Source organism: Ranitomeya variabilis, chromosome 6, assembly GCF_051348905.1.
Source record: "Ranitomeya variabilis isolate aRanVar5 chromosome 6, aRanVar5.hap1, whole genome shotgun sequence".
NCBI lineage: Eukaryota > Metazoa > Chordata > Amphibia > Anura > Dendrobatidae > Ranitomeya > Ranitomeya variabilis.
In genome coordinates this window covers 238594838-238619966 of record NC_135237.1, presented here as the reverse complement: position 1 = coordinate 238619966, position 25129 = coordinate 238594838, and the positions used below count along the sequence as shown (strand labels likewise).

General features: G+C 50.8%; 1 protein-coding gene across 10 annotated transcripts in view; it reads right to left on the bottom strand.

Moving 5' to 3' along the window:
- Positions 1–25129, bottom strand: part of BRD9 (bromodomain containing 9) — a 301749-nt gene that overhangs the window by 201661 nt on the left and 74959 nt on the right. For all 10 annotated transcript variants that reach the window (XM_077269514.1, XM_077269516.1, XM_077269517.1 and 7 more), the window contains exon 5: positions 4017–4161. In XM_077269514.1, the coding sequence (XP_077125629.1) occupies positions 4017–4161 (145 nt within the window). The remainder of the gene's footprint in view (positions 1–4016; positions 4162–25129) is intronic.

Sequence of the window (25129 nt, the reverse complement as noted above, 5' to 3'; positions counted from 1 at the left end):
GGTAGAGTTTATAGGCGTTGGCATAGTAACTGGGTCTCACTGCGCATATCAATGAGGTAATCAGCCAGGTGGCAGTTATTTTTAGAAATTGCCTCAGAAATCAGGCCCATTATAAACGTATTGGAAAATTTCCCTATTGAAATGCATTGAGACACTTTTTTCAAACGCAAATTGCGCCAAAACTACAAATCCGATCGACACGAAAAATACTTAGCACACCTCTCAGGAACGCTGGCTTCGAAATGACACCTCACTGGAGTCTGTGAGTTTAGCGGTTCGGGCCGCATTACGTGCGGACTGAATAATAATAATAAGAATAAGAAGTTTACCACGGTGGAATAACAGTATAGTGCTTTGTTCCAAAGCACTATAATAAGAAGAAGTTTACCACGGTGGAATAACAGTATAGTGCTTTGTTCCAAAGCACTATAAAAACAGTCTTTACTGCTTCACTAGATACTTATACAGGTGTATCATGAGGCTGTCACTTTACAGGCAAAGAGCGGGAACGATGACAGAGTAAAATCTAGTTTTATTTTAAAAAAGAGCCGGTTCACGAGCCGAATCACTAAAAAGAGCCGGACTGCCCATCACTAGTGTGACTGTGACTCATGTGGGAGGAGCAGACAGCAGAGAGGTAGAGTGGAGTCTGTGGACTGCGAATAAATGCATGTGAGTTACCATGTGACCCAAAGAAAGGTGCAATATTACACTGGCTTGAGTGGCTTCCTCCCTGGTATGTGACTGTGTAGGAGGAATGACAAATTTCATTCATTCATTCATTATTCTTCATCATCATCATCATCAATCATCATCATCATCATCATCAATCATCATCATCATCGACCTGTGAGTTACCTTTTGTCCCAAATAAAGATACACTTTGTCACAAAAAGACGGGGTGATGACGCGCTCAATGATCCACAATGAACTTCTGGAGTGAGTTTGCTGCACTGAAAGTAAAGGGGCCGAATAATATTGCACGCCCCACTTTTCAGTTTTTGATTTTCCACAAAAATTTTAAAATAACCAATAAATTTCCTTCAACGTCACAATTGTGTTCCACTTGTTGTTGATTCTTCACCAAACATTTACATTTGGTATCTTTATGTTTGAAGCATGATATGTGGGAAAAGGTTGAAAAGTTCCAGGGGGTCGAATACTTTCACAAGGCACTGTACCTCTAAGGGTACTGTCACACAGTACCATTTTGATCGCTACGACGGTACGATTCGTGACGTTCTAGCGATATCGTTACGATATCGCAGTGTCTGACACGCAGCAGCGATCAGGGATCCTGCTGAGAATCGTACGTCGTAGCAGATCGTGTGGAACTTTCTTTCGTCGCTTGATCACCCGCTGACATCGCTGGATCGTTGTGTGTGACAGCGATCCAGCGATGTGTTCGCTTGTAACCAGGGTAAACATCGGGTAACTAAGCGCAGGGCCGCGCTTAGTAACCCGATGTTTACCGTGGTTACCAGCGTAAACGTTAAAAAAACAAACAGTACATACTTACATTCCGGTGTCTGTCCCCGGCGTCTCAGCTTCTCTCCACTGTGTGAGCGTCTGCCAGCCGGAAAGCGAGCACAGCGGTGACGTCTGACGTCACCGCTGTGCTTTCCGGCTATGGCGCTGTGGAGAGAAGCAGAACGCCGGGGACAGACACCGGAATGTAAGTATGTACTGTTTGTTTTTTTAACGTTTACGCTGGTAACCAGGGTAAACATCGGGTTACTAAGCGCGGCCCTGCGCTTAGTTACCCGATGTTTACCCTGGTTACCGGGGACTTCGGCATCGCTCCAGCGCCGTGATTGCAACGTGTGACAGCAGTCTACGACGCTGGAGCGATAATCATACGATCGCTGCGACGTCACGGATCGTGCCGTCGTAGCGATCAAAATGGTACTGTGTGACAGTACCCTAACTGGAAAAATCAAGATTTCATTATATTTCCTCCCCTGGAGACTTGTTATTCGACAAAGAACCCAATGAATCCTCACTTCTTCGAATGAGAGGGGACTATCTAAATATTGTGCATCCTCACTAGTCAGTCTCCACCATGGGCCATACCTTGATGAATTTAAGGAGTTTTAATCTTTAAAAACTTAAACTCAATTTAAAACTCAGGATTCTACAGGTATAGCAACAGCGATTTACACACAATTCCCAAATACTAGAATCTCTGACTCAACAGCCATTGCAAAGGGAAAAGCCATAATCCTTAGTCTCTGCACTAACAGATAAGCTTTGGTTGGAAGTACTTGAGCGCCCCATCTTTGTTTCTCCGGCAACAAATATTACATCGATTCAACTTTACATTACACTCCAGTGTTTCTTTGCACCTTCTATATTAAACACAAGTTTGTTGACATATGCGCCACAATCCTCATGCAAATTTTTGCCACTTTATATGTCATTGTGCCATAATTTTTAAGTTTCTGGTAGAGAGTAGTGATGAGCGAATTTACTCGTTACTCGAGATTTCCCGAGCACGCTCGGGTGTCCTCCGAGTATTTTTTAGTGCTCGGAGATTTAGTTTTTATTGCCGCAGCTGTATGATTTACATCTCTTAGCCAGCATAAGTACATGTGGGGGTTGCCTGGTTGCTAGGGAATCCCCACATGTAATCAAGCTGGCTAACAGATGTAAATCATTCAGCTGCGGTGATGAAAACGAAATCTCCGAGCACTAAAAAATACTCGGAGGACCCCCGAGCATGCTCGAGAAATGAGTATATTCACTCATCACTAGTAGAGAGTGTTCAATATTTTATCAGAAGTAGTGGAAAGTCCTGTAGACTACACGACCGAGATATGGCTATATGAAAATTTACATGATAAATTATGATCTCATCGTGATGGAGTTTTCCTCATTGAGGCACACTGTATGGCAAGGAAAACTATTGCTATCCGCTCAATGGGAGAAAGATCATGCTACTTGTTCTAATGGAAAGAATTAGTGAACAATGAGGTATCCTACAAAAATATTGTTTTTAATAACAGACGTTGTTCTTCAAAGTTTACAAAGGTATGAGAGAAATGGTGTAATGTGCCCCCTCATCCAGTCTTGGGGTACAGTCCATGTTGAGGTAATATCCCAATGCTCCCTTAATCCCTAACAAAGGGTATACAATTTTATTGGGATAGTGCATCAGATAAATCTAAGACAGATGGTGTAACCTTCCTATATCCCAGTATTTCACTTAATGCTGAGGTCCGGTATATTGTATTTGCTGTATATTTTGTTTTCTGCATATTTTATATGGTTTCATTCTCCACTAAAAATGAGTAAATGAAAAAAAAATAAATCTATGCTTTGCTTGTTTATCAAAGGTTTTCGAAGCAGATGGAAAAACGGCAAAAGGTTTTATGCAAGTACAGAATTGCAACATTTCAAATTCTAGCGCCAACTGTTCGTTAAATTAAGGAATATGTTTTACACATAAGCACCACAATAAGTGAATCACTACTGAGATTTCACAGCTTTATATATGCTGCCTATTTCAGGAAGGCTTAAGTGCCTTCGCTACAGATGCTAACCTAACAGTTTAGAAAATGTCCCTCTAAGGCTAGGTTCACATTGCGTTAGGGCAATCCGTTAAGCGCATAGCGCTAGCGGATTGCGCTAACGCAATGTTTCTCTAGGGTCCGCGTTCGCCGTCCCCGCTAGCGCAGATCCCCGATCTGCGGTAGCGAGGAATGGACCTCGGGCGCACCTCGGACGCTGCAAGCAGCGTCCGAGGTCCGTCACAAAAGAACGGCACATCGCTAGTGCGTGCCGAAAATGGCATGCGCTAGCGATGCGCTACAGGCAAAAATAACATTGCTGTCAATGGGTGCGCTAACGGACCCGTTGCACGGCGTTAATTGCGACATTTTCGCCGTGCAACGCAGTCCGTTAGCGTTAACCCATTAACGCAATGTGAACCTAGCCTAAAACAAAGACGTTATGTCCACTTACATATGAGCACCATAAATTCTGTAGATACAATACATATGACCAGTGACATATACCTTAAATTCTGTGATGGATTTGTACTCATTTGCAGTTATTTTTTCTTTCATGGTGCTAAAGTCCATTGGATGCTTAATGATCATGAAATAACCAGGGGCAATCTGATCCGTAACTGGGAAAGCAAAGAAGCCATGAGGATCCTTCCTAAAAGGTAAGGAAAAAAAAAAGTTAACAGAAGAGCAATGTTCTCACAGTGAAACAAATGTCATAACTAGTGTTGAGCGATACCTTCCGATATCGGAAAGTATCGGTATCGGAAAGTATCGGCCGATACCGTCAAAGTATCGGATCTAATCCGATACCGATACCCGATCCCAATGCAAGTCAATGGGACAAAAATATCGGAATTAAAATAAACCCTTTATACACTTGTAGGTTCATTCTACATGAAGGAAAACAACTAAGAATAATGTAGGATGTATTGGGGGACGTGGCGGAGATATTAAAGGCACAGAGGTTTAGCCCAATGTAATAGAATAGCAGGATTTTGCGTTTTTTTTTATGACGTTCGGCGTTAGAAAGAATTTGACTATGTTAATTTTTTTTTTAATGTCAGATATTGATGTTTCACTGCTTCCACGCCCTTCACCTTTTTTTTTACTTCTCCCACGCTTTCTTCTTAATTATCCTCATCATCAGCTTCTTTGACATCAACTTCTTCACCTTATTCATCTTCTTCTTCATCTTCTACCTATTATTTTTTGGGTTACATTGTTCATATTGTTTTTAGTTTACTATTATCTTCATCATATTCTACTTCTTCATCATATTCTTATTTGTGACAGGCATTCCCGTAGTTGTTATCTATAAAAGTTTGAAGATTACACCTTCCGTTCTGCCTGTCACAAAACAGTTACATTTGTCCGCGTTCAGTTTGGCCTGCAGCATCAGGCTTTATCCAGGGGCACCACGAGGAGGAACGGACTCACCCCCATACACTGCTTAGTCTTCTTCTGCTTATAATTTACATAATATTTTTTGCTCTGATATTTTGTGTTATGCTTAATGTCCTTCTGCTCTTTGTTCTGCAGCCTCTTGTTCTTCTGCTTCTCGGTCTTCCAGGTCGTCGTCGTCTCCAGGGTCGTCGTCTCCGGGGTCGTCGTCATCGGGGTGGTCTCCGGGGTCGTCGTCATCGGGGTGGTCTTCAGGGTCATCGTCTCCAGGGTCGTCGTCATCACGGTGGTTGTCGTCTCTGGTGTCGTCGTCATCTTAGGGGTGGTCTTCCGGGTCATCGTGTTTAGTCTCTTGAACTTGGAAATGTAGCAGAAGGTACAAGAAGGCTGAGAAAATGCCGAGAACCAGCTGATGGAACTGGAACTCGGATGGCTACCCGAAGGTCCAAGAGCCAATGGAACGACCGAGGACCAGCTGACGTTACTGGAACCCGGTTACTAAGCAGGAGGTACCTGTGCTGAAAGCACTACCAAGGACCACCTGACGTTGGTGGAACTCAGATACCCAGAGGGAGGCACCTAAGCCAAAGGCTCTGCCCGGAACCAGCTGACGGTACTGGAACCAGGATGGGGAGCAGAAGGTACAAGAGCAAAAGACACTGCCGAGAACCAGCTGACGGTGCTGGAACCCGGATGGGTAGCCGAAGGTCCAAGAGCCAATGGAACTACCGAGGACCAGCTGACGTTACTGGAACCCGGTTACTAAGCAGGAGGTACCCGTGCCTGAAAGCACTACCAAGGACCACCTGACGTTGGTGGAACTCGGATACCAAAGGGAGGCACCTAAGCCAAAGGCTCTGCCCGGAACCAGCTGACGGTACTGGAACCAGGATGGGGAGCAGAAGGTCCAAGAGCAAGTGTCTGCGTGGCTTTTGCAGGACACGTTGCCGGCTGCACAGCAGGGGAACAGCTGGCGGTGCTGGACCCCACTGACACATTGGCTGGTGTTTTTCTCTGTGCAGCTAGCACATCTGGGCCCCAACTGGCGGTTTGTTAGAGCCCAGGGTCAGCAGGAGGAGGAGGAGCAGGAGCAGGGGGAGGGGAGTGTAGGCCGAAGCCTGCACTGGCGGCAGCTTTGGGTCTGTTGTGTCTGCGTGGCGGTCGCAGGACACGTTGCCGGCTACACAGCAGGGGAACAGCTGGCGGTGCTGGACCCCACTGACACATTGGCGAGGTGTTTGGCTCTGTGCAGCCAGCACTTCCGGACAGCAACTAGCGGTGTTGGAGCCCGGGCTCTGCAGGGGGAGCAGAGTGTAGGCCGAAGCCTACTTGAACCAATTTCAAAGGTAACCTTTAACCCCCCCTCAGGGGTTAGAAAGTAGAAGAGCCACAGCTTATGCAGCAGTAGTGCTGCACAAGTCAAAGGTTGCTCTTTTAATTTCGCTCCTTGCACACGCTGAATGAAACACGTATAACATTTAGCCCTTTATACAGTCAAACTGTGTTGGAGGCGCGAGTTCCCTTTGTAATGAGACGCAGCACAGATGTCAAGAATCCCACCTTGGTGCTGGGTGCAGCCTCCTGAGCGTTGTTATTTGCTGTACAGGAGTCTGCGCTGTCGTGTTATCCCCTGGCCTAGCGCTGTTAGCGCTGCCCATCTTCTGACATCATTTAATGTCGGCCGGTGCGGTTCGCGATGACCATGAATCCCAGCCCCGCAGTGTCTTAACATTGTAAAAACACTGCGGGGCTGGGATTCAGGGCCTGGCGCAGCACATATGTTGGCCTCTCACACTCGGGTCCTTACACCCGCTTCAGACTGTGCGGCGTCATCTGATCCCTTATCGCATGCCACGGCCATGAAGCCGCACAGTCCGAAGAAGGCGGAAGGAGAGGAGGGACAGGCGAACTGATGCACTGATCCTGCCCATCAATCACACCCTCGCAGTCCCAATAAATAAGACACCGAGGGGCGTTGTGTGGGTCAGGGCGGCCGCAGAGGCGCAGCCAGCCAAACAATGATGCCAGAAGACGGGCAGCGCTACCAAGGGGGTTGCAGCGTGTCATTACAAAGGAAAGTCACACCACCGGGACGGTTAAATGGTCACACAGAGGACACATTGCAGACGTGTTTTCAGTTCCACATGTGCGAGGAGAATACGTTTCTGAGCCACCTTGCACACATGCAGCATTACCGCTGTACAAGGTGGCTGGATAACGTAAAAACGCCTGGGGGAGGGGGGACAGGTTCCCTTCAATTTCAGTTCTTGTGTCTGCGTGGCTTTTGCAGGACACGTTGCCGGCTGCACAGCAGGGGAACAGCTGGCGGTGCTGGACCCCACTGACACATTGGTTGGTGTTTTTCTCTGTGCAGCTAGCACATCTGGGCCCCAACTGGCGGTTTGTTAGAGCCCAGGGTCAGCAGGAGGAGGAGGAGCAGGAGCAGGGGGAGGGGAGTGTAGGCCGAAGCCTGCACTGGCGGCAGCTTTGGGTCTGTTGTGTCTGCGTGGCGGTCGCAGGACACGTTGCCGGCTACACAGCAGGGGAACAGCTGGCGGTGCTGGACCCCACTGACACATTGGCGAGGTGTTTGGCTCTGTGCAGCCAGCACTTCCGGACAGCAACTAGCGGTGTTGGAGCCCGGGCTCTGCAGGGGGAGCAGAGTGTAGGCCGAAGCCTACTTGAACCAATTTCAAAGGTAACCTTTAACCCCCCCTCAGGGGTTAGAAAGTAGAAGAGCCACAGCTTATGCAGCAGTAGTGCTGCACAAGTCAAAGGTTGCTCTTTTAATTTCGCTCCTTGCACACGCTGAATGAAACACGTATAACATTTAGCCCTTTATACAGTCAAACTGTGTTGGAGGCGCGAGTTCCCTTTGTAATGAGACGCAGCACAGATGTCAAGAATCCCACCTTGGTGCTGGGTGCAGCCTCCTGAGCGTTGTTATTTGCTGTACAGGAGTCTGCGCTGTCGTGTTATCCCCTGGCCTAGCGCTGTTAGCGCTGCCCATCTTCTGACATCATTTAATGTCGGCCGGTGCGGTTCGCGATGACCATGAATCCCAGCCCCGCAGTGTCTTAACATTGTAAAAACACTGCGGGGCTGGGATTCAGGGCCTGGCGCAGCACATATGTTGGCCTCTCACACTCGGGTCCTTACACCCGCTTCAGACTGTGCGGCGTCATCTGATCCCTTATCGCATGCCACGGCCATGAAGCCGCACAGTCCGAAGAAGGCGGAAGGAGAGGAGGGACAGGCGAACTGATGCACTGATCCTGCCCATCAATCACACCCTCGCAGTCCCAATAAATAAGACACCGAGGGGCGTTGTGTGGGTCAGGGCGGCCGCAGAGGCGCAGCCAGCCAAACAATGATGCCAGAAGACGGGCAGCGCTACCAAGGGGGTTGCAGCGTGTCATTACAAAGGAAAGTCACACCACCGGGACGGTTAAATGGTCACACAGAGGACACATTGCAGACGTGTTTTCAGTTCCACATGTGCGAGGAGAATACGTTTCTGAGCCACCTTGCACACATGCAGCATTACCGCTGTACAAGGTGGCTGGATAACGTAAAAACGCCTGGGGGAGGGGGGACAGGTTCCCTTCAATTTCAGTTCTTGTGTCTGCGTGGCTTTTGCAGGACACGATGCCGGCTGCACAGCAGGGGAACAGCTGGCGGTGCTGAACCCCACTGACACATTGGCTGGTGTTTTTCTCTGTGCAGCTAGCACATCTGGGCCCCAACTGGCGGTGTTAGAGCCCAGGGTCAGCAGGAGGAGCAGGGGGAGCGGAGTGTAGGCCGAAGCCTGCACTCGAGCAAGTTGAAAGGAAACCTTTAACCCCCCCCCCCCCCCAGGCGTTTGTAGCTGAAAGAGCCATTGTGTACAGCACTAATGCTGGAAAAGGTAAACTTAGCTCTTTCAATTATGGTCCTTGCACATGCGGAACCTAACAGTTATGAAATGTGTCCCCTCACAGCGTTAAACCGTCCGGTAGGTGGAACTTTCCTTTGTCGTGTGACGCAGCACAGCCATCATTTTTACCCCCTTGGCGCCGTGCGCCGCCTCCTCAGCGTTGTTTGAATCTGTCCCGGAGCCTGCGCTGTTAGGTTAGCCCTTGGCCATGCACACATTTTGCGCTGCCCGTCTTCTGACATCATTTGGTGTCAGGCTGGCTGCGCCTGTGCGGGTGCGCTGGCCGAGATCCCGCCTCGCAGTGTCGTCTAATGTAATCCCACCGCGGGCCTGTGATCCGTGCCCGTGCGCAGTGCATATCCTCGCCTCTCACTCCCCTCCCTACGGCTTTTTCAGACTGTGCGGTGTCACGGCCGTGGCATGCTATTAGGGACCAGCTGACATCGCACAGTCTGAAGAAGCCGTAGGGAGGGGAGTGAGAGGCGAGGATATGCACTGCGCACGGGCACGGATCACAGGCCCGCGGTGGGATTACATTAGACAACACTGCGAGGCGGGATCTCGGCCAGCGCACCCGCACAGGCGCAGCCAGCCTGACACCAAATGATGTCAGAAGACGGGCAGCGCAAAATGTGTGCATGGCCAAGGGCTAACCTAACAGCGCAGGCTCCGGGACAGATTCAAACAACGCTGAGGAGGCGGCGCACGGCGCCAAGGGGGTAAAAATGATGGCTGTGCTGCGTCACACGACAAAGGAAAGTTCCACCTACCGGACGGTTTAACGCTGTGATGGGACACATTTCATAACTGTTAGGTTCCGCATGTGCAAGGAGCACCACGAAAAGAGGCACTTTTTCCCTTTGCATCATTACTGCTGCACAAGGTGGCTCCTTCAGTAACAAACGCCTGGGGGGGGGGGGGGGACAGGTTCCCTTAAAGTAAACTTGTTGTGACTGCGTGGCGGTCGCAGTACACGTTGCCGTATACATAGCAGGGGAACAGCTGGCGGTGCTGAACCCCACTAACACATTGGCGAGGTGTTTGGCTCTGTGCGTACAGCACTTCTGGACGGCAACTGGCGGTGTTGGAGCCCAGGGACAGGTGTAGGAGGAGGAGGAGGTTGGAGGAGGTAGGAGGGATTGCCACACACACAGCAGGGGAACAGCTGACGTTACTGAACCCCAATAACAGAGGAGGGACTGTTGACTGTGCGTACAGCACTTCTGGACGGCAACTGGCGGTGTTGGAGCCCAGGGGCAGGTGGAGGAGGAGGAGGAGGTTGGAGGAGGTAGGAGGGATTGCCACACACACAGCAGGGGAACAGCTGACGTTACTGAACCCCAATAACAGAGGAGGGACTGTTGACTGTGCGTACAGCACTTCTGGACGGCAACTGGCGGTGTTGGAGCCCAGGGACAGGTGGAGGAGGAGGAGGTTGGAGGAGGTAGGAGGGGTTGCCACACACAGCAGGGGAACAGCTGACGTTACTGAACCCCAATAACAGAGGAGGGACTGTTGACTGTGCGTACAGCACTTCTGGACGGCAACTGGCGGTGTTGGAGCCCAGGGACAGGTGGAGGAGGAGGAGGAGGTTGGAGGAGGTAGGAGGGATTGCCACACACACAGCAGGGGAACAGCTGACGTTACTGAACCCCAATAACAGAGGAGGGACTGTTGACTGTGCGTACAGCACTTCTGGACGGCAACTGGCGGTGTTGGAGCCCAGGGACAGGTGGAGGAGGAGGAGGTTGGAGGAGGTAGGAGGGATTGCCACACACACAGCAGGGGAACAGCTGACGTTACTGAACCCCAATAACAGAGGAGGGACTGTTGACTGTGCGTACAGCACTTCTGGACGGCAACTGGCGGTGTTGGAGCCCAGGGACAGGTGGAGGAGGAGGAGGAGGTTGGAGGAGGTAGGAGGGATTGCCACACACACAGCAGGGGAACAGCTGACGTTACTGAACCCCAATAACAGAGGAGGGACTGTTGACTGTGCGTACAGCACTTCTGGACGGCAACTGGCGGTGTTGGAGCCCAGGGACAGGTGGAGGAGGAGGAGGTTGGAGGAGGTAGGAGGGATTGCCACACACACAGCAGGGGAACAGCTGACGTTACTGAACCCCAATAACAGAGGAGGGACTGTTGACTGTGCGTACAGCACTTCTGGACGGCAACTGGCGGTGTTGTAGCCCAGGGACAGGTGTAGGAGGAGGAGGAGGTTGGAGGAGGTAGGAGGGATTGCCACACACACAGCAGGGGAACAGCTGACGTTACTGAACCCCAATAACAGAGGAGGGACTGTTGACTGTGCGTACAGCACTTCTGGACGGCAACTGGCGGTGTTGGAGCCCAGGGACAGGTGGAGGAGGAGGAGGAGGTTGGAGGAGGTAGGAGGGATTGCCACACACACAGCAGGGGAACAGCTGACGTTACTGAACCCCAATAACAGAGGAGGGACTGTTGACTGTGCGTACAGCACTTCTGGACGGCAACTGGCGGTGTTGGAGCCCAGGGACAGGTGTAGGAGGAGGAGGAGGTTGGAGGAGGTAGGAGGGATTGCCACACACACAGCAGGGGAACAGCTGACGTTACTGAACCCCAATAACAGAGGAGGGACTGTTGACTGTGCGTACAGCACTTCTGGACGGCAACTGGCGGTGTTGGAGCCCAGGGACAGGTGGAGGAGGAGGAGGAGGTTGGAGGAGGTAGGAGGGATTGCCACACACACAGCAGGGGAACAGCTGACGTTACTGAACCCCAATAACAGAGGAGGGACTGTTGACTGTGCGTACAGCACTTCTGGACGGCAACTGGCGGTGTTGGAGCCCAGGGACAGGTGGAGGAGGAGGAGGTTGGAGGAGGTAGGAGGGATTGCCACACACACAGCAGGGGAACAGCTGACGTTACTGAACCCCAATAACAGAGGAGGGACTGTTGACTGTGCGTACAGCACTTCTGGACGGCAACTGGCGGTGTTGGAGCCCAGGGACAGGTGGAGGAGGAGGAGGAGGTTGGAGGAGGTAGGAGGGATTGCCACACACACAGCAGGGGAACAGCTGACGTTACTGAACCCCAATAACAGAGGAGGGACTGTTGACTGTGCGTACAGCACTTCTGGACGGCAACTGGCGGTGTTGGAGCCCAGGGACAGGTGGAAAAGCAGAGGAACACAATGTAGGCCGAAGCCTGAGAAAGTCGAAAGGGAACCTTTAACCCCCCCCCCCAAGGCGTTTGTAGCTGAAAGAGCCAGCTTGTGCAGCACAAAAGATGCAAAAGGAAAAGGTGGCTCTTTTCATCATGCTCCTTGCACACGCAGAACTAAACACTTATAAAATGTGTCCCCTGCAACCGTAAAACCGTCCCGGAGGTGGGACTTTCCTTCGTAATGTGACGCAGCACAGCCGTCATTCCTACCCCCCCGGCGCCGCGCACCGGCTCCTCAGCGTTGTTTTATTCCGTCCCGGAGCCTGCGCTGTTATGTTATCCCGTGGCCAGGCACACTTAGCGCTGCCCATCTTCTGACATCATTTGGTGTCAGGCTGGCTGCGCCTGTGCGGCCGCGCTGGCAGAGAGCCCGCCTCGCAGTGTCTTCTGATTTAATCCCACTGGGGGCCTGGGATCCATGGACATGCGCAGTGCATATCCTCGCCTCTCACTCCCCTCCCTACGGCTTCTTAAGACTGTGCGGTGTCACGGCCGTGGCATGCTATTGGGGACCAGCTGACACCGAACAGTCTGAAGAAGCCATAGGGAAATGAGTGAGAGGTGGAGGTTCAGATATGCACTGCGCATGTCCATGGATCCCAGGCCCCCAGTGGGATTAAATCAGAAGACACTGCGAGGCGGGCTCTCTGCCAGCGCGGCCGCACAGGCGCAGCCATCCTGACACCAAATGATGCCAGAAGACGGGCAGCGCTAAGTGTGCCTGGCCACAGGATAACATAACAGCGCAGGCTCCGGGACGGAATAAAACAACGCTGAGGAGCCGGTGCGCGGCGCCGGGGGGGTAGGAATGACGGCTGTGCTGCGTCACATTACGAAGGAAAGTCCCACCTCCGGGACGGTTTTACGGTTGCAGGGGACACATTTTATAAGTGTTAAGTTCTGCGTGTGCAAGGAGCTAAACAAAAATAGCTACCTTTTCCTTGTGCAGCATTACTGCTGCACAAGGTGGCTCTTTCAGTAACAAACGCCTTGGGGGGGGGGGGGGGGGACAGATTCCCTTACATTTCAGTTGTTGTGTCAGCGTGGCGGTCGCATGACACATTGCCGGCTACACAGCTGGGGATCAGCTGACGTTACTGAAACCCAATAACACTGGGTCGTATGTTTTGACTGTGCAGACGGCACTTCTGAGCCTCAACTGGCGGTGTTGGAGCACAGGAATTTAAGTTCAGGTGGTAGAAAGATGAACACAACAGGAGACCTGGATAACGTATACAGTGACCTAATTATTTAATCAGGAGGAGGAGTGGCAAATTCCTGCGAGATCCAGGCCTTGTTCATTTTCAGGAAAGTAAGCCGGTCAACGTTATCGGAGGATAGTCGCATGCGACGGTCAGTTAGTACACCACCTGCAGCACTAAAGACACGTTCCGATAATACACTGGCCGCAGGGCAAGACAGCACCTCCAATGCATACTGGCTTAGCTCTGGCCATGTATCCAGCTTTGAGACCCAAAACTTGAAAGGGGAAGAGCCGTCTGGGAGTACAGCAAGAGGGCAAGACATGTAGTCTGTCACCATCTGACGGAACCGTTGCCTCCTGCTGACTGGAGCCGTCTGTGATGGTGTAGACTTTTGTGGGGGGCACAGAAAACTGTGCCACAGTTGGGCCATACTGGTCTTGCCTTGGGCAGAGGCACTGCTTCTGCTCCCTCTTTGTGCAGAGCCTCCACCACTGCCTGGACGCACTGAGCTGCTTTGGAATGCACTAGCAGCACTTCTCTCAGTTGGAATGGAGAAGATGATGGAATTGACCAGTGTGTCTTGGTACTCCCGCATTTTTCACTCACGGTTCAACGGTGTGATGAGGCTTTCTACGTTGTCCCGGTAGCGAGGATCGAGGAGGGTGAACACCCAATAATCAGACATGTTGAGAATGTGGGCGATGCGGCGGTCGTTTCTCAGGCACTGCAGCATGTAATCCACCATGTGCTGCAGACTGCCAACTGCCCAAGAAACGCTGTCCCCTGCTGGAGGCGTGATCTCTGCCCGCTCGTCATCACCCCACCCTCGCTGTACACACTGAGTACTGGACAATTCGGTAACTCCCTCCTCTGGACGGACGTCTTCCTCCTCCATTGACTCCTCCTCATCCTCCTCACAAACTGTCCCCTGCCTAAGCGTTTGTGAGGAACCACGTGGCGCTGACTGTCCAGAAGATGATGGAAATGGTGAATCCTCATCCTCCACCTCTTCCACAACATCATCCCTTAGCGCTTGCAGTGATTTTTCAAGCAGGCAGATAAGGGGGACAGTCATGCTGACTAGTGCATCATCTGCACTCGCCATCCGCGTGGAATAATCAAAGGGACGCAAAACCTGGCAGACGTCATTCATAGTGGCCCACTCTGTGGTTGTGAAGTCTGTACGGCGCTGAGTGCGACTTCTTTGCGCCTGAAGCAGCTGGTACTCCATTACAGCTTGCTGCTGCTCACACAACCGCTCCAACATATGTAACGTGGAATTCCACCTGGTAGGTAGGTCACATATGATGCGATGTTCCGGCAGGCGGTGTCGGCGCTGCAGAGCCGCAATGCGCGCTTTTGCCGTGCTGGAACGCCGCAAGTGAGCACACTCTAGGCGGACCTTGTGCAGCAGTGCATCAAGATCCGGATAGTCCCTCAAAAAGCTCTGCACGACCAAATTGAGCACATGTGCCAGACATGGGATGTGAGTGAGGTTGCCGAGGCCCAGAGCTGCCACCAGATTTCGGCCATTATCACACACTACCATGCCTGGCTGGAGATTCGCTGGCACAAACCACACATCGCTCTCCTGCTTGATGGCATTCCAGAGCTCCTGCGCTGTGTGGCTACGATTCCCCAAAAAAATTAATTTCAACACGGCCTGTTGACGTTTGGCCACGGCTGTGCTCATGTCGGTCGTAACAGGTACACGTTCATCACGGGTCCATGTGGAGGTGGACTGTGACGGCTCCTGCAGCGATGATTCTGAGGAACTGGTGTAAGAGGAGGAGTCAATGCGTACAGAATGGATTCCTGCAATCCTTGGAGTGGGCAGGACACGTCCTGCGCCACTCGCACGGTCTGTACCCGGCTCAATGACATTAACCCAATGGGCAGTGAGGGAAAGGTATCGCCCCTGTCCATGTTGACTGGTCCACGCATCGGTGGTGAGGTGGACCTTGCTACTGACGGCGTTCAGTAGCGCGTGTTTTATGTGTCCCTCCACATGCTTGTGCAGGGCAGGGACGGCTTGCCTGCTGAAGTAAAAGCGGCTGGGCACATTGTACTGTGGGACTGCCAATGACATCAAGTCACGGAAGCTGTCAGTCTCCACCAGCCTGAATGACAGCATTTCCAGTGACAGAAGTTTGGCAATGCCTGCAGTCAGAGCCTGTGCTCGTGGGTGGTTTGACGAGAAAGGCCGCCTTTTCTCCCATGCCTGTACTACCGATGGCTGTAGACTGGGCTGGGAGTGTGTGGATGACTGGGAAAGTGGTGCTGCGGGTGGAATTACAGCGGGTCTCTGGACAACAGGGCCAGAGGTTCTTCCACGGCGATCCTGGGAGGAAGCCGAACCAGCTGCGTGTGAGCTAGAGGAAGAGGCAACACGAGCTGAAGAGGTGGTAGCTGCCGCTGTTGGTTGGCCTACCTCTTCAGTGTGTTTTTCTAACAACGCCGGGTGCCTGGTGCGCACATGTTTCCACATGTTGGAGGTATTGAGGCTGCTGACATTTCGACCTCTTTTGACTTTGTGATGACACACGTTGCATCTGACATAGCAAATGTCATCTGCAACTGTGTCAAAAAAGGACCAGGCACTGCAAGTCTTGGGAGCGCCCTTTTTGGCTTTTGGAAGAGACATGCTCCTAACGGGTGCCAAAGCGGAGGCTGCAGGATCCGCAGTCTTCCCCCTCCCTCTCCCTCTTTGGGCCGTACGGGGAATCTCTTCCTCAGAGCTGCTCCCACCACCTTCCTGTCCCTCACGCCAAGATGGGTCGAGGACCTCATCATCTACACTACCCTCTGCCCCCAACTGCTCCTCCTGGGTAGTCTCAGCAGCAGAGCACGCACCAGTAAGTGGCACCTGAGTGTCATCATCAGCTGATGCGGCCTGCGATGTGGTGACCGGAGCCACTGGCCCACCCGCCTCTTCAGAGGAAGACAGAAAAAGCTGTTGGGCATCACTGCACCCTGCCTCTTCTTCCATTTCTCCAATGCTGCTTGGCTGGCCCCCTGTTTCCAAGCCAAGAGATTCAGAGAACAGAAGTAGAGACGGCTCCTGTCCTGGGCTCTCTGTCTGCCTGGGCAATTTGGCAGGTGGTGAAGAGACAGATGGCTGCTCTCCAGTGCTCTGTGTCTGAGAGGATGTGGCACTAATGGAAGTTGATGCATTAGCTGCCATCCATCCGACAACGGCTTCAATTTGGTCTTCACGCAGCAGCGGTGTACGGCGCTCTGACACAAAGCTGCGCATGAACGACTGTTGCCTGGTGAAAGTGGGTGCTGATGAGTCACCGGTGCCCGCAGCAGGCACAGAATCCCCACGTCCCCTCCCTGCTCCGCGCCCACGCCCACGTGCCTTACTCACTGCCTTCTTCATCTTGGTTGACTGATAAAGATAAGCAGAAAAGTACTAACGGATTTGTGTGCTTATTCCTGAGCAACTCCTCCTAACAGGTATAAGAAACACTAATTTTCTAAAGTGTGGACTAGACTTTAATATGAGCTAATGTGGCCTACACAAATGTAAAGTGGTGTAACTGGTGTGTTTGGTGAACTTTATTATTTATTTCTTTTTTGGGGGCTGAACTGACAACAGATAGAGCTGCAGTCACACAGAGACCGTGCAGACAGACGTAAACGGCGCTGCAAGGCCCAAAAACCCTCCTCTACTTTATCCTATGTAGTGTTTTTCCACAAATTAGCTGGAGACGGGTGGAAAGACACTAATAGGATTTTTTTAAATTAATTAGCAGCAGACTACACTACTTGAAAAAAAATTAAAATTGATTTGGCGGTATGACGCAGTGAACAACCCTGAGCTGGAGACAACCAGGCTACGGCTGCTCACAGACTACAGGGCGAGCTGCAGTCACACGGAGACCGTGCAGACAGCCGTAAACGGCGCTGCAAGGCCCAAAAACCCTCCTCTACTTTATCCTATGTAGTGTTTTTCCACAAATTAGCTGGAGACGGGTGGAAAGACACTAATAGGATTTTTTTAAATTAATTAGCAGCAGACTACACTACTTGAAAAAAAATTAAAATTGATTTGGCGGTATGACGCAGTGAACAACCCTGAGCTGCAGACAACCAGGCTACGGCTGCTCACAGACTACAGGGCGAGCTGCAGTCACACGGAGACCGTGCAGACAGCCGTAAACGGCGCTGCAAGGCCCAAAAACCCTCCTCTACTTTATCCTATGTAGTGTTTTTCCACAAATTAGCTGGAGACGGGTGGAAAGACACTAATAGGATTTTTTTGAATAAATTAGCAGCAGACTACACTACTTGAAAAAAAAAAAAAAAAAAAGAACAGTATGAGGCAATGAACCACCCTCCCTGAACTGAATACAACCAGCTATGGATGGCCTATGTGGCTGCACTCAGACTAGAGAGTGGGCTGCACTCACACACACACACACACACACAGACCTTGCAGATCGCTGTGAAAACAGCGCTACAAGGCAAAAGCAAGGTGAATAGTAGGTGAACACAGCGGTTGCTAAATTAGCCTTTGGAAAGCACAAAGAAGCAAATCGCTATCTCTAAACTGTCCCTCAGTCAGCAAACAGCGTCCTGTCACTAACTGAATTCACAGCAGAGTGATCGGAAAATGGCGCCAGCGACTTTTAAACTGCATCATGACATCATTTCAGCAGCCAATCACAGCCTTGCCAGTAGTTTCATGCCCTCCATGCTAAACAGGATGTGCCCACACTTGGAATCATTCTCATTGGCTGAATTTCTGAATTTTGAATCTTGGAACTTCCGATTCCGGTATCCGATACGCGGCAAGTATCGGAATACCGGTATCGGAATTCCGATACCGCAAGTATCGGCCGATACCCGATACTTGCGGTATCGGAATGCTCAACACTAGTCATAACTAGCAAAATGGACCTTCTGCGGTTGTAGGAAATCTAGATTTTTCTTTTTCTTCAAATTTACTCCTTCCCGGTGCAGCTAGCTTTCAACTTCCCAATTGAAGAAAATGTTATCAAACTTGAAAGGTGTCACTTTATGCAGTAATAACTCCTGAATGCTTTTACATATTCCAGTGATATGCTGAAAATTTTAAAAAATTAACAATTTTCAACCTTTGAATTTTTACACTCTTAAACCAGATAGTCATGCCACTCTAAAAGTTTGCAATTTTTCATTTTTTTTAAAGGATATTTATAAAGCCAATCTTTCCAGTTCACCAATGCTGACAGCACCGTGGAGGTCGTCCTTCTTATCCTCACTGGAACAGGAAACAACGAGAGTTTAAAAGGACCGTCCCATCTACCCCTCAGTGTTTTTCCTGTCCCTGTGAGGATAGGAACGACGAGAGGAAGCTTCTATCCCTGGCTGTACCGGGCAGATCAGCGTGGATTGGGGGGCCCAGCCTTTCCCTTCCTGCTGTCAAGTAATCTGCGGCCAACACCCTCTGATAGGGGGTCACTCAGCCTACCTCGGTGAGCGCTGCTCCCGAATTGTGAGCTGCTTCGGCATCTGCATCCAGCATGCTGAAACACTGCGGGAGTGCTTCCAGCGACGTCATCTCTGTAAGCCGGGCAGAGAACTTCCGGGTCGCAGCCAGTGTGCGTTCCACGGTGGAACGAAGGAAGGAGGATCCGGTAAGGACATCAGCAGAAGAAATTTGAGATGGTCATCGTATAAATAGGACCCTGAAATGTGTGTAGGCTGCCCTACTGTATGCTTAGGACATGGAGGATTCTGCTAAGACTGACAGCGGCTTGTAACAGAGCCAGGGGCATGTGAGTAAGCTTGTAAAAAGAAACCCACTCTAAGCCTTGCACCACACATAAAAACACATGGCATCTACTCTGTGTATTTTAAGGGGGGGGGGGGGGACACCTGTCTCGGCAACTCCAAAGAAGGATAGCAAGAAGTGCTATCTGTAACGTCAAACTACCAGATACCTGGCAGAAGCACCTATGTGAACCCTGCACTTGAAAGATTTCCAGAGAAAAGCAGACTTCTTTGCTGTCAGACATGAGGTCCAGGCCTCAATTTCTGAAATGATATGCGCACATACCTCACAGCCCGATTGCAAGGGTGGTTCCCGTAAAAGACCAAGGGAAATAGAAATGTCCTCTGAAGAAGAGATGATGTTGAATGAATCCAGCCAGTAAGAAGGGGAAGTATTTACTGACACCATAGGGAGGGAAGAGATATCTCTTTTCCTCCGAGGACACAGATGAACTCCTCCATGCGGTACGAAATACCATGTAGTTGGAGGAAACCCCAAAATCCCTCTCCGTACAGGACGAGATCTTTGAGGGGTTACGATCCCAGAGAAACACAGTATTTTCAGTCAACAGCCACATCCGTTCAATGATCATGGAGGAATGGGAAGACGCGGAGAAAAGATTGGTTATTCCTTGAGACTTCAAACTTCGCCCACCCTTTGAGACGGAAGACATCAAAGCCTGGGAAGAGATCTTCAAGATCGACATTCTGGTAGCCAAGGTGGCAAAGAGAACCTCAAATCCATTTGAAGACTCCTCCAGCCTGAAAGAACCCATGGACCGGAAGGCGGATGGCCTCCTAAAGAGAACCTGGGAAACCTCGGCAGCCATAATCTGGGCTAACATCACGGCAACCTCAGTGGCTCGATCTATGCATTTATGGGTCAATGACTTGGAGGAACACTTGAGGTCAAAGGGTACTGTCACACATTGGCACTTTGATCGCTACGACGGTACGATCCGTGACGTTCCAGCGATATCCATACGATATCGCTGTGTCTGACACGCAGCAGCGATCAGGGATCCTGCTGAGAATCGTACGTCGTAGCAGATCGTTTGGAACTTTCTTTCGTCGCTGGATCTCCCGCTGTCATCGCTGGATCGTTGTGTGTGACAGCGATCCAGCGATGCGTTCGCTTGTAACCAGGGTAAACATCGGGTTACTAAGCGCAGGGCCGCGCTTAGTAACCCGATGTTTACCGTGGTTACCAGCGTAAAAGTAAAAAAAAACAAAACAGTACATACTTACATTCCGGTGTCTGTCCCACGGCGTTCTGCTTCTCTGCACTGTGAGCGCCGGCCAGCCGGAAAGCGAGCACAGCGGTGACGTCACCGCTGTGCTTTCCGGCTGGCAGACACAGTGCAGAGAAGCAGAATGCCGGGGGACAGACACCGGAATGTGAGTATGTACTGTTTGGTTTTTTTTACTTTTACGATGGTAACCAGGGTAAACATCGGGTTACTAAGCGCGGCCCTCCGCTTAGTAACCCGATGTTTACCCTGGTTACCCGGGGACTTCGGCATCATTGGTCGCTGGAGAGCTGACTGTGTGACAGCTCCCCAGCGACCACACAACCACTTACCAACGATCACGGCCAGGTCGTATCGCTGGTCGTGATCGTTGGTAAATCGTTTAGTGTGACAGTACCCTAAGACTTCCAGGGACACCATCCTAAAATCCCTTCCCTTCCTGAGACTGGTGACCGGATTCATAGCTGACGCATCAGCAGAATCTGTACGATTCACAGCCAGGAATGGGCCTTTATACAATGCCGCCCGGAGGGCTATCTGGCTACAGACTTGGTCCGGGGACACAGTCCAAAAACAAGCTCTCCTCCATTCCCTTCTCGGGCAATAAAGTGTTTGGGCCTGTTCTGGATGATATTCTAGAAAAGGAATCAGACAAAAAGAAGGGCTTCCCCAAGGAGAAAAAAAGAAAAGAAATATCAGCCCTTTCATAGGCCCCAACCTAGCCAGAAGTCAGGCTATAAGGGAAAGGGAAAAACAGGCAGATGGAGCTACCCCAAGGGAGGTTGGGGTAAGAACTCCATTTTTGGTTCAGGGTCAGGCTCAAGCAGAAAGTAATGCCTTGAGAGTGGGGGGGGATGGCTAGGGCGGTTCCTAGGAGGCTGGCAGGAGATCTCAGAAAATCAGTGGATTTTGGAGATAGTCTTCCACAGTTACAAAATAGAGTTCACCCAACTACCCCCAGAAAGGTTCATAATAACAAACTCCCGCCTTCAGTCAGCTGCTTCCCCCATGTGTACCGAAGTCCAGGATCTACTTAAAATCGTAGAAGCAGTCCCGGTCCCCGAACAGGAAAAATGTAGAGACCATTACTCCAGCCTCTTCTCGGTAAAGAAACCCTCAGGAAAGAGCAGGACAATAATACATTTGAAGCCCCTAAACCAATGTATAGAATACAGGAAATTCAAGATGGAATCCATCAGATCTACAGTTCAAAATATAGACAGGAATGCGGTGCTGTGTACCCTAGACTAAAAAAAAAAACACATACTATCACATTCTGGTCCATGCTTCATTTCAGAGATTTCTAAGGTTTGCTCTGAGGGTCCAGGGGAGAGTCTGTAACTACCAGTTCCGTTGACTTCCCTTTGGCCTAGCTTCAACACCCAGAGTATTCACCAAGCTTGTCGCAGAGGTAGTCACCTATCTAAGGAAACAGGACATCATCATAGTCCTGTACCTAGACGATGATGATAGCCAGCTCCAAAGAACAGCTCAGGGAGCACTGCCAGACCTGGATTTCCATGATTCAGGGGCTGGGATGGGTCACAAATTGGGGAAAGTCAGATCCCATTCCAGAATCCAGAAAGCAATTCCTTGGGGTTCTGCTACCCTCAGCCAAGAACATGTTTTTACCAGAAGAGAAGCAGAGCGCAATGATGGAAAGAATCCACCAATTTAGAGGAAGCCGCTGCTCCATCAGCGAAGCGATGAGAATCCTGGGACTGATGACCTCTTGTACGCCCTGTGAAGGGTGGAGTCAGTTACACTAACGAGAGCTCCAGGGCGTGGTTTTATTTGCCTGGGACAAACATTAACTGTTGCTGGACACGGTAATGCCCCTATCTCTCCCGATGAAAGAATCTCTTTGCTGGTGGACCACTCTGAGAAACCTCCAGGCAGGAGTTCCCTGGATTTTCTCCCCCCCTGTACATTGTGATCACCACCGACGCAAGTCAGTTTGGCTGGGGCGGCCATGCGCAAGAAAGATATTTCCAGGGAGAATGGAGTCCAGAGATGGGATTCAGATCTACAAACTTCAGGGAACTGTATGCAGTATGTAAAGTACTACTTCAGGTCCAATCGATGGTCAGAGGCAGACATATTAAGATCCTGTCTGAGAGCAGGACGGCGGTGGCGTTCTTATGTCATCAAGGGGAATCAAAACATCCTACCCTAGAACACCAGGCCAGGAAGATCTTCAAATGGGCAGAAAGGACGATGCTATCCGTCTCTGCAGTACACCTGGAAGAATCCAGGAACCAGGTGGCAGACTTCCTGAGCAGACAGAAGTTATCCCCCATGGAGTGGGAACTGAACGAGGGAGTGTTAAGTATGCCGTGTCAACACTGGGGGGAGAGGCGGGCGCCACGAGTGGATCTATTTGCATCCAGAGAAAATGCGAATTTCAGAAGATTTTTCTCCTTAAACTCTCTAGACCAGGGCTGGGCAAACTGCGGTCTGCGGGCCACATCCGGCCCTTTGCCTGTCCGGCCCGTGGACTGGCACAGGCAAACAGACTAGAGTGAATGCTCCAATAGTCACAGCTCTCCGTCCGGAGAATGCGGGCCAGGTAGCAATGCAGCATCTAGAGAGGAGTCTGAGGAGGGCAGAGAGCAGGTGGAGCGACCATGTTGCAGCCAGCATAGGGAATCATAGGTGGGCGGAGAGGTGGTGGAGCAGACATGGTGTAGTGAGCATAAGGATTGAGCGGAGGGCGGAGCTTTTCAAGGTCCTGAACATTGCTGTGTGCATCTGACCTGACCCCGTAGAGATACGTAGAGATGCAGGTAAGATGACCACGGGCACTGCCCTTAACTCTTTCTCGAGTCCTGACTTGTCACAGTGAGTGAACAAGCCTCAGTACACACCCACTACGCAAATCTGTAGTTTTATTAAAGGCATGTCCCAGGTAAGAATACAGCAAGATATTGGACTTCACAGACGTGACATGTTGAATGCACGGTTCCACATGTGCATGAGGTCCTATATCTTTTATTACAAGTTAAAGGGGTTGTCCAGAGTTGGGATTTAAGTTTGTAGTCACTCTGTGTGATACAGAATTCTACATGTCAATCTTCACATAGCACTATGTGCGCAATTCTCCAGGAGTGACCAGGCAGTTGTGTGACCGCAAGTATGTGATTTGCGTACTCACGGCCACATTCCGACTAGATCGGCACGACCTCGCTTAATTCAAGTGTACTGAGTGAGGCTGGACACATCTAGCCAAAATGTGTTTGGAGGTATGCAAATCATGTACTTGTGGTTACACAACTGCCTGCTCACAGAGAATCCTGACAATGCACACACTGTACACTGTGAGGATTCAGAAATCTGCCTTCATGTGCAGACTTGAGTCTCAAGTCAGCACAACCCGTTTAAATAAGGCACAGGTATAGAAATGACATTTATAATGTGTAAACGCTATCATCCTGCAGATAGACGCTTAATCTCCAGGTTAGTAGTGTTATACAGCTGCGCAGCCGCATTGAAAGCTCAGCTATGGGGAGTAATGAACTTTAAAAGGAATCTGTCTCCTACTTTTTCGTATATAAGCTTCGGCCACCACCATCAGGGGCTTATTTACAGCATTCTGTAATGCTGGAAATAAGCCCCTGATGTAACCTGAAAGATAAGAAAAACAAGTTATATTATACTCACCCAGGGGCGGTCCCGCTCCGATGGGCGTTGCAGATCCGGGTCCGGCGCCTCCCATCTTCATGCGATGACGTCCTCTTCCTTGCTTCCTGCCGCGGCTCCTGCACAGGTGTAATTTATCTTACCTGTTGAGGACAGCGCAAAGTACTGCAGTGCGCTGGGCTTCTCTGACGTTTCCTGGGCAGATAAAGTACGCCTGCGCCGGAGCCGCGATAGAAAGCAAGGAAGAGGACGTGATCGCATGAAGATGGGAGGTGCCGGACCTGGACCACATTGGACCGCCCCTGGGTGAGTATAATATAACTTGTTTTTCTTATCTTTCAGGTTAAGGCCCCGTCTCACATAGCGAGATCGCTGCTGAGTCACAAGTTTTGTGACGCAACAGCGACCTCAGTAGCGATCTCGCTATGTGTGACACGTACCAGCGATCAGGCCCCTGCTGCGAGATCGCTGGTCGTGTCGGAATGGCCTGGACCTTTTTTTGGTCGTTGAGGTCCCGCTGACATCGCTGAATCGGTGTGTGAGACACCGATCCAGCGATGTCTTCACTGGTAACCAGGGTAAACATCGGGTTACTAAGCGCAGGGCCGCGCTTAGTAACCCGATGTTTACCCTGGTTACCAGCGTAAATGTAAAAAAAAAACAAACAGTACATACTCACCATCTGTTGCCCGTCAGGTCCCTTGGCGTCTGCTTCCTGCTCTGACTGCCGCCGTAAAGTGAGAGCACAGCAGTGACGTCACCGCTGCGCTCTGCTCTCACTGTACGGCGGGCACACAGTCAGAGCGGGAAGCAGACGGCAAGGGACCTGACGGGCAACAGATGGTGAGTATGTACTGTTTGTTTTTTTTGGTAACCAGGGTAAACATCGGGTTACTAAGCGCGGCCCTGCGCTTAGTAACCCGATGTTTACCCTGGTTACCCGGGTGCTGCAGGGGGACTTCGGCATCGTTGAAGACAGTTTCAACGATGCCGAAGTCGTTCCCCTGATCGTTGGTCGCTGGAGAGAGCTGTCTGTGTGACAGCTCCCCAGCGACCACACAGCGACGCTGCAGCGATCAGCATCGTTGTCTGTATCGCTGCAGCGTCGCTGTGTGAGACGGGGCCTTTACAACGGGGGCTTATCTACAGAATCACAGAATGATGTAGATAAGCCCCTAATGGTGGTTGCCGCAGCTTGTATACAAAAAATGAGGTGACAGATTCCCTTTAATCCTCACAGCA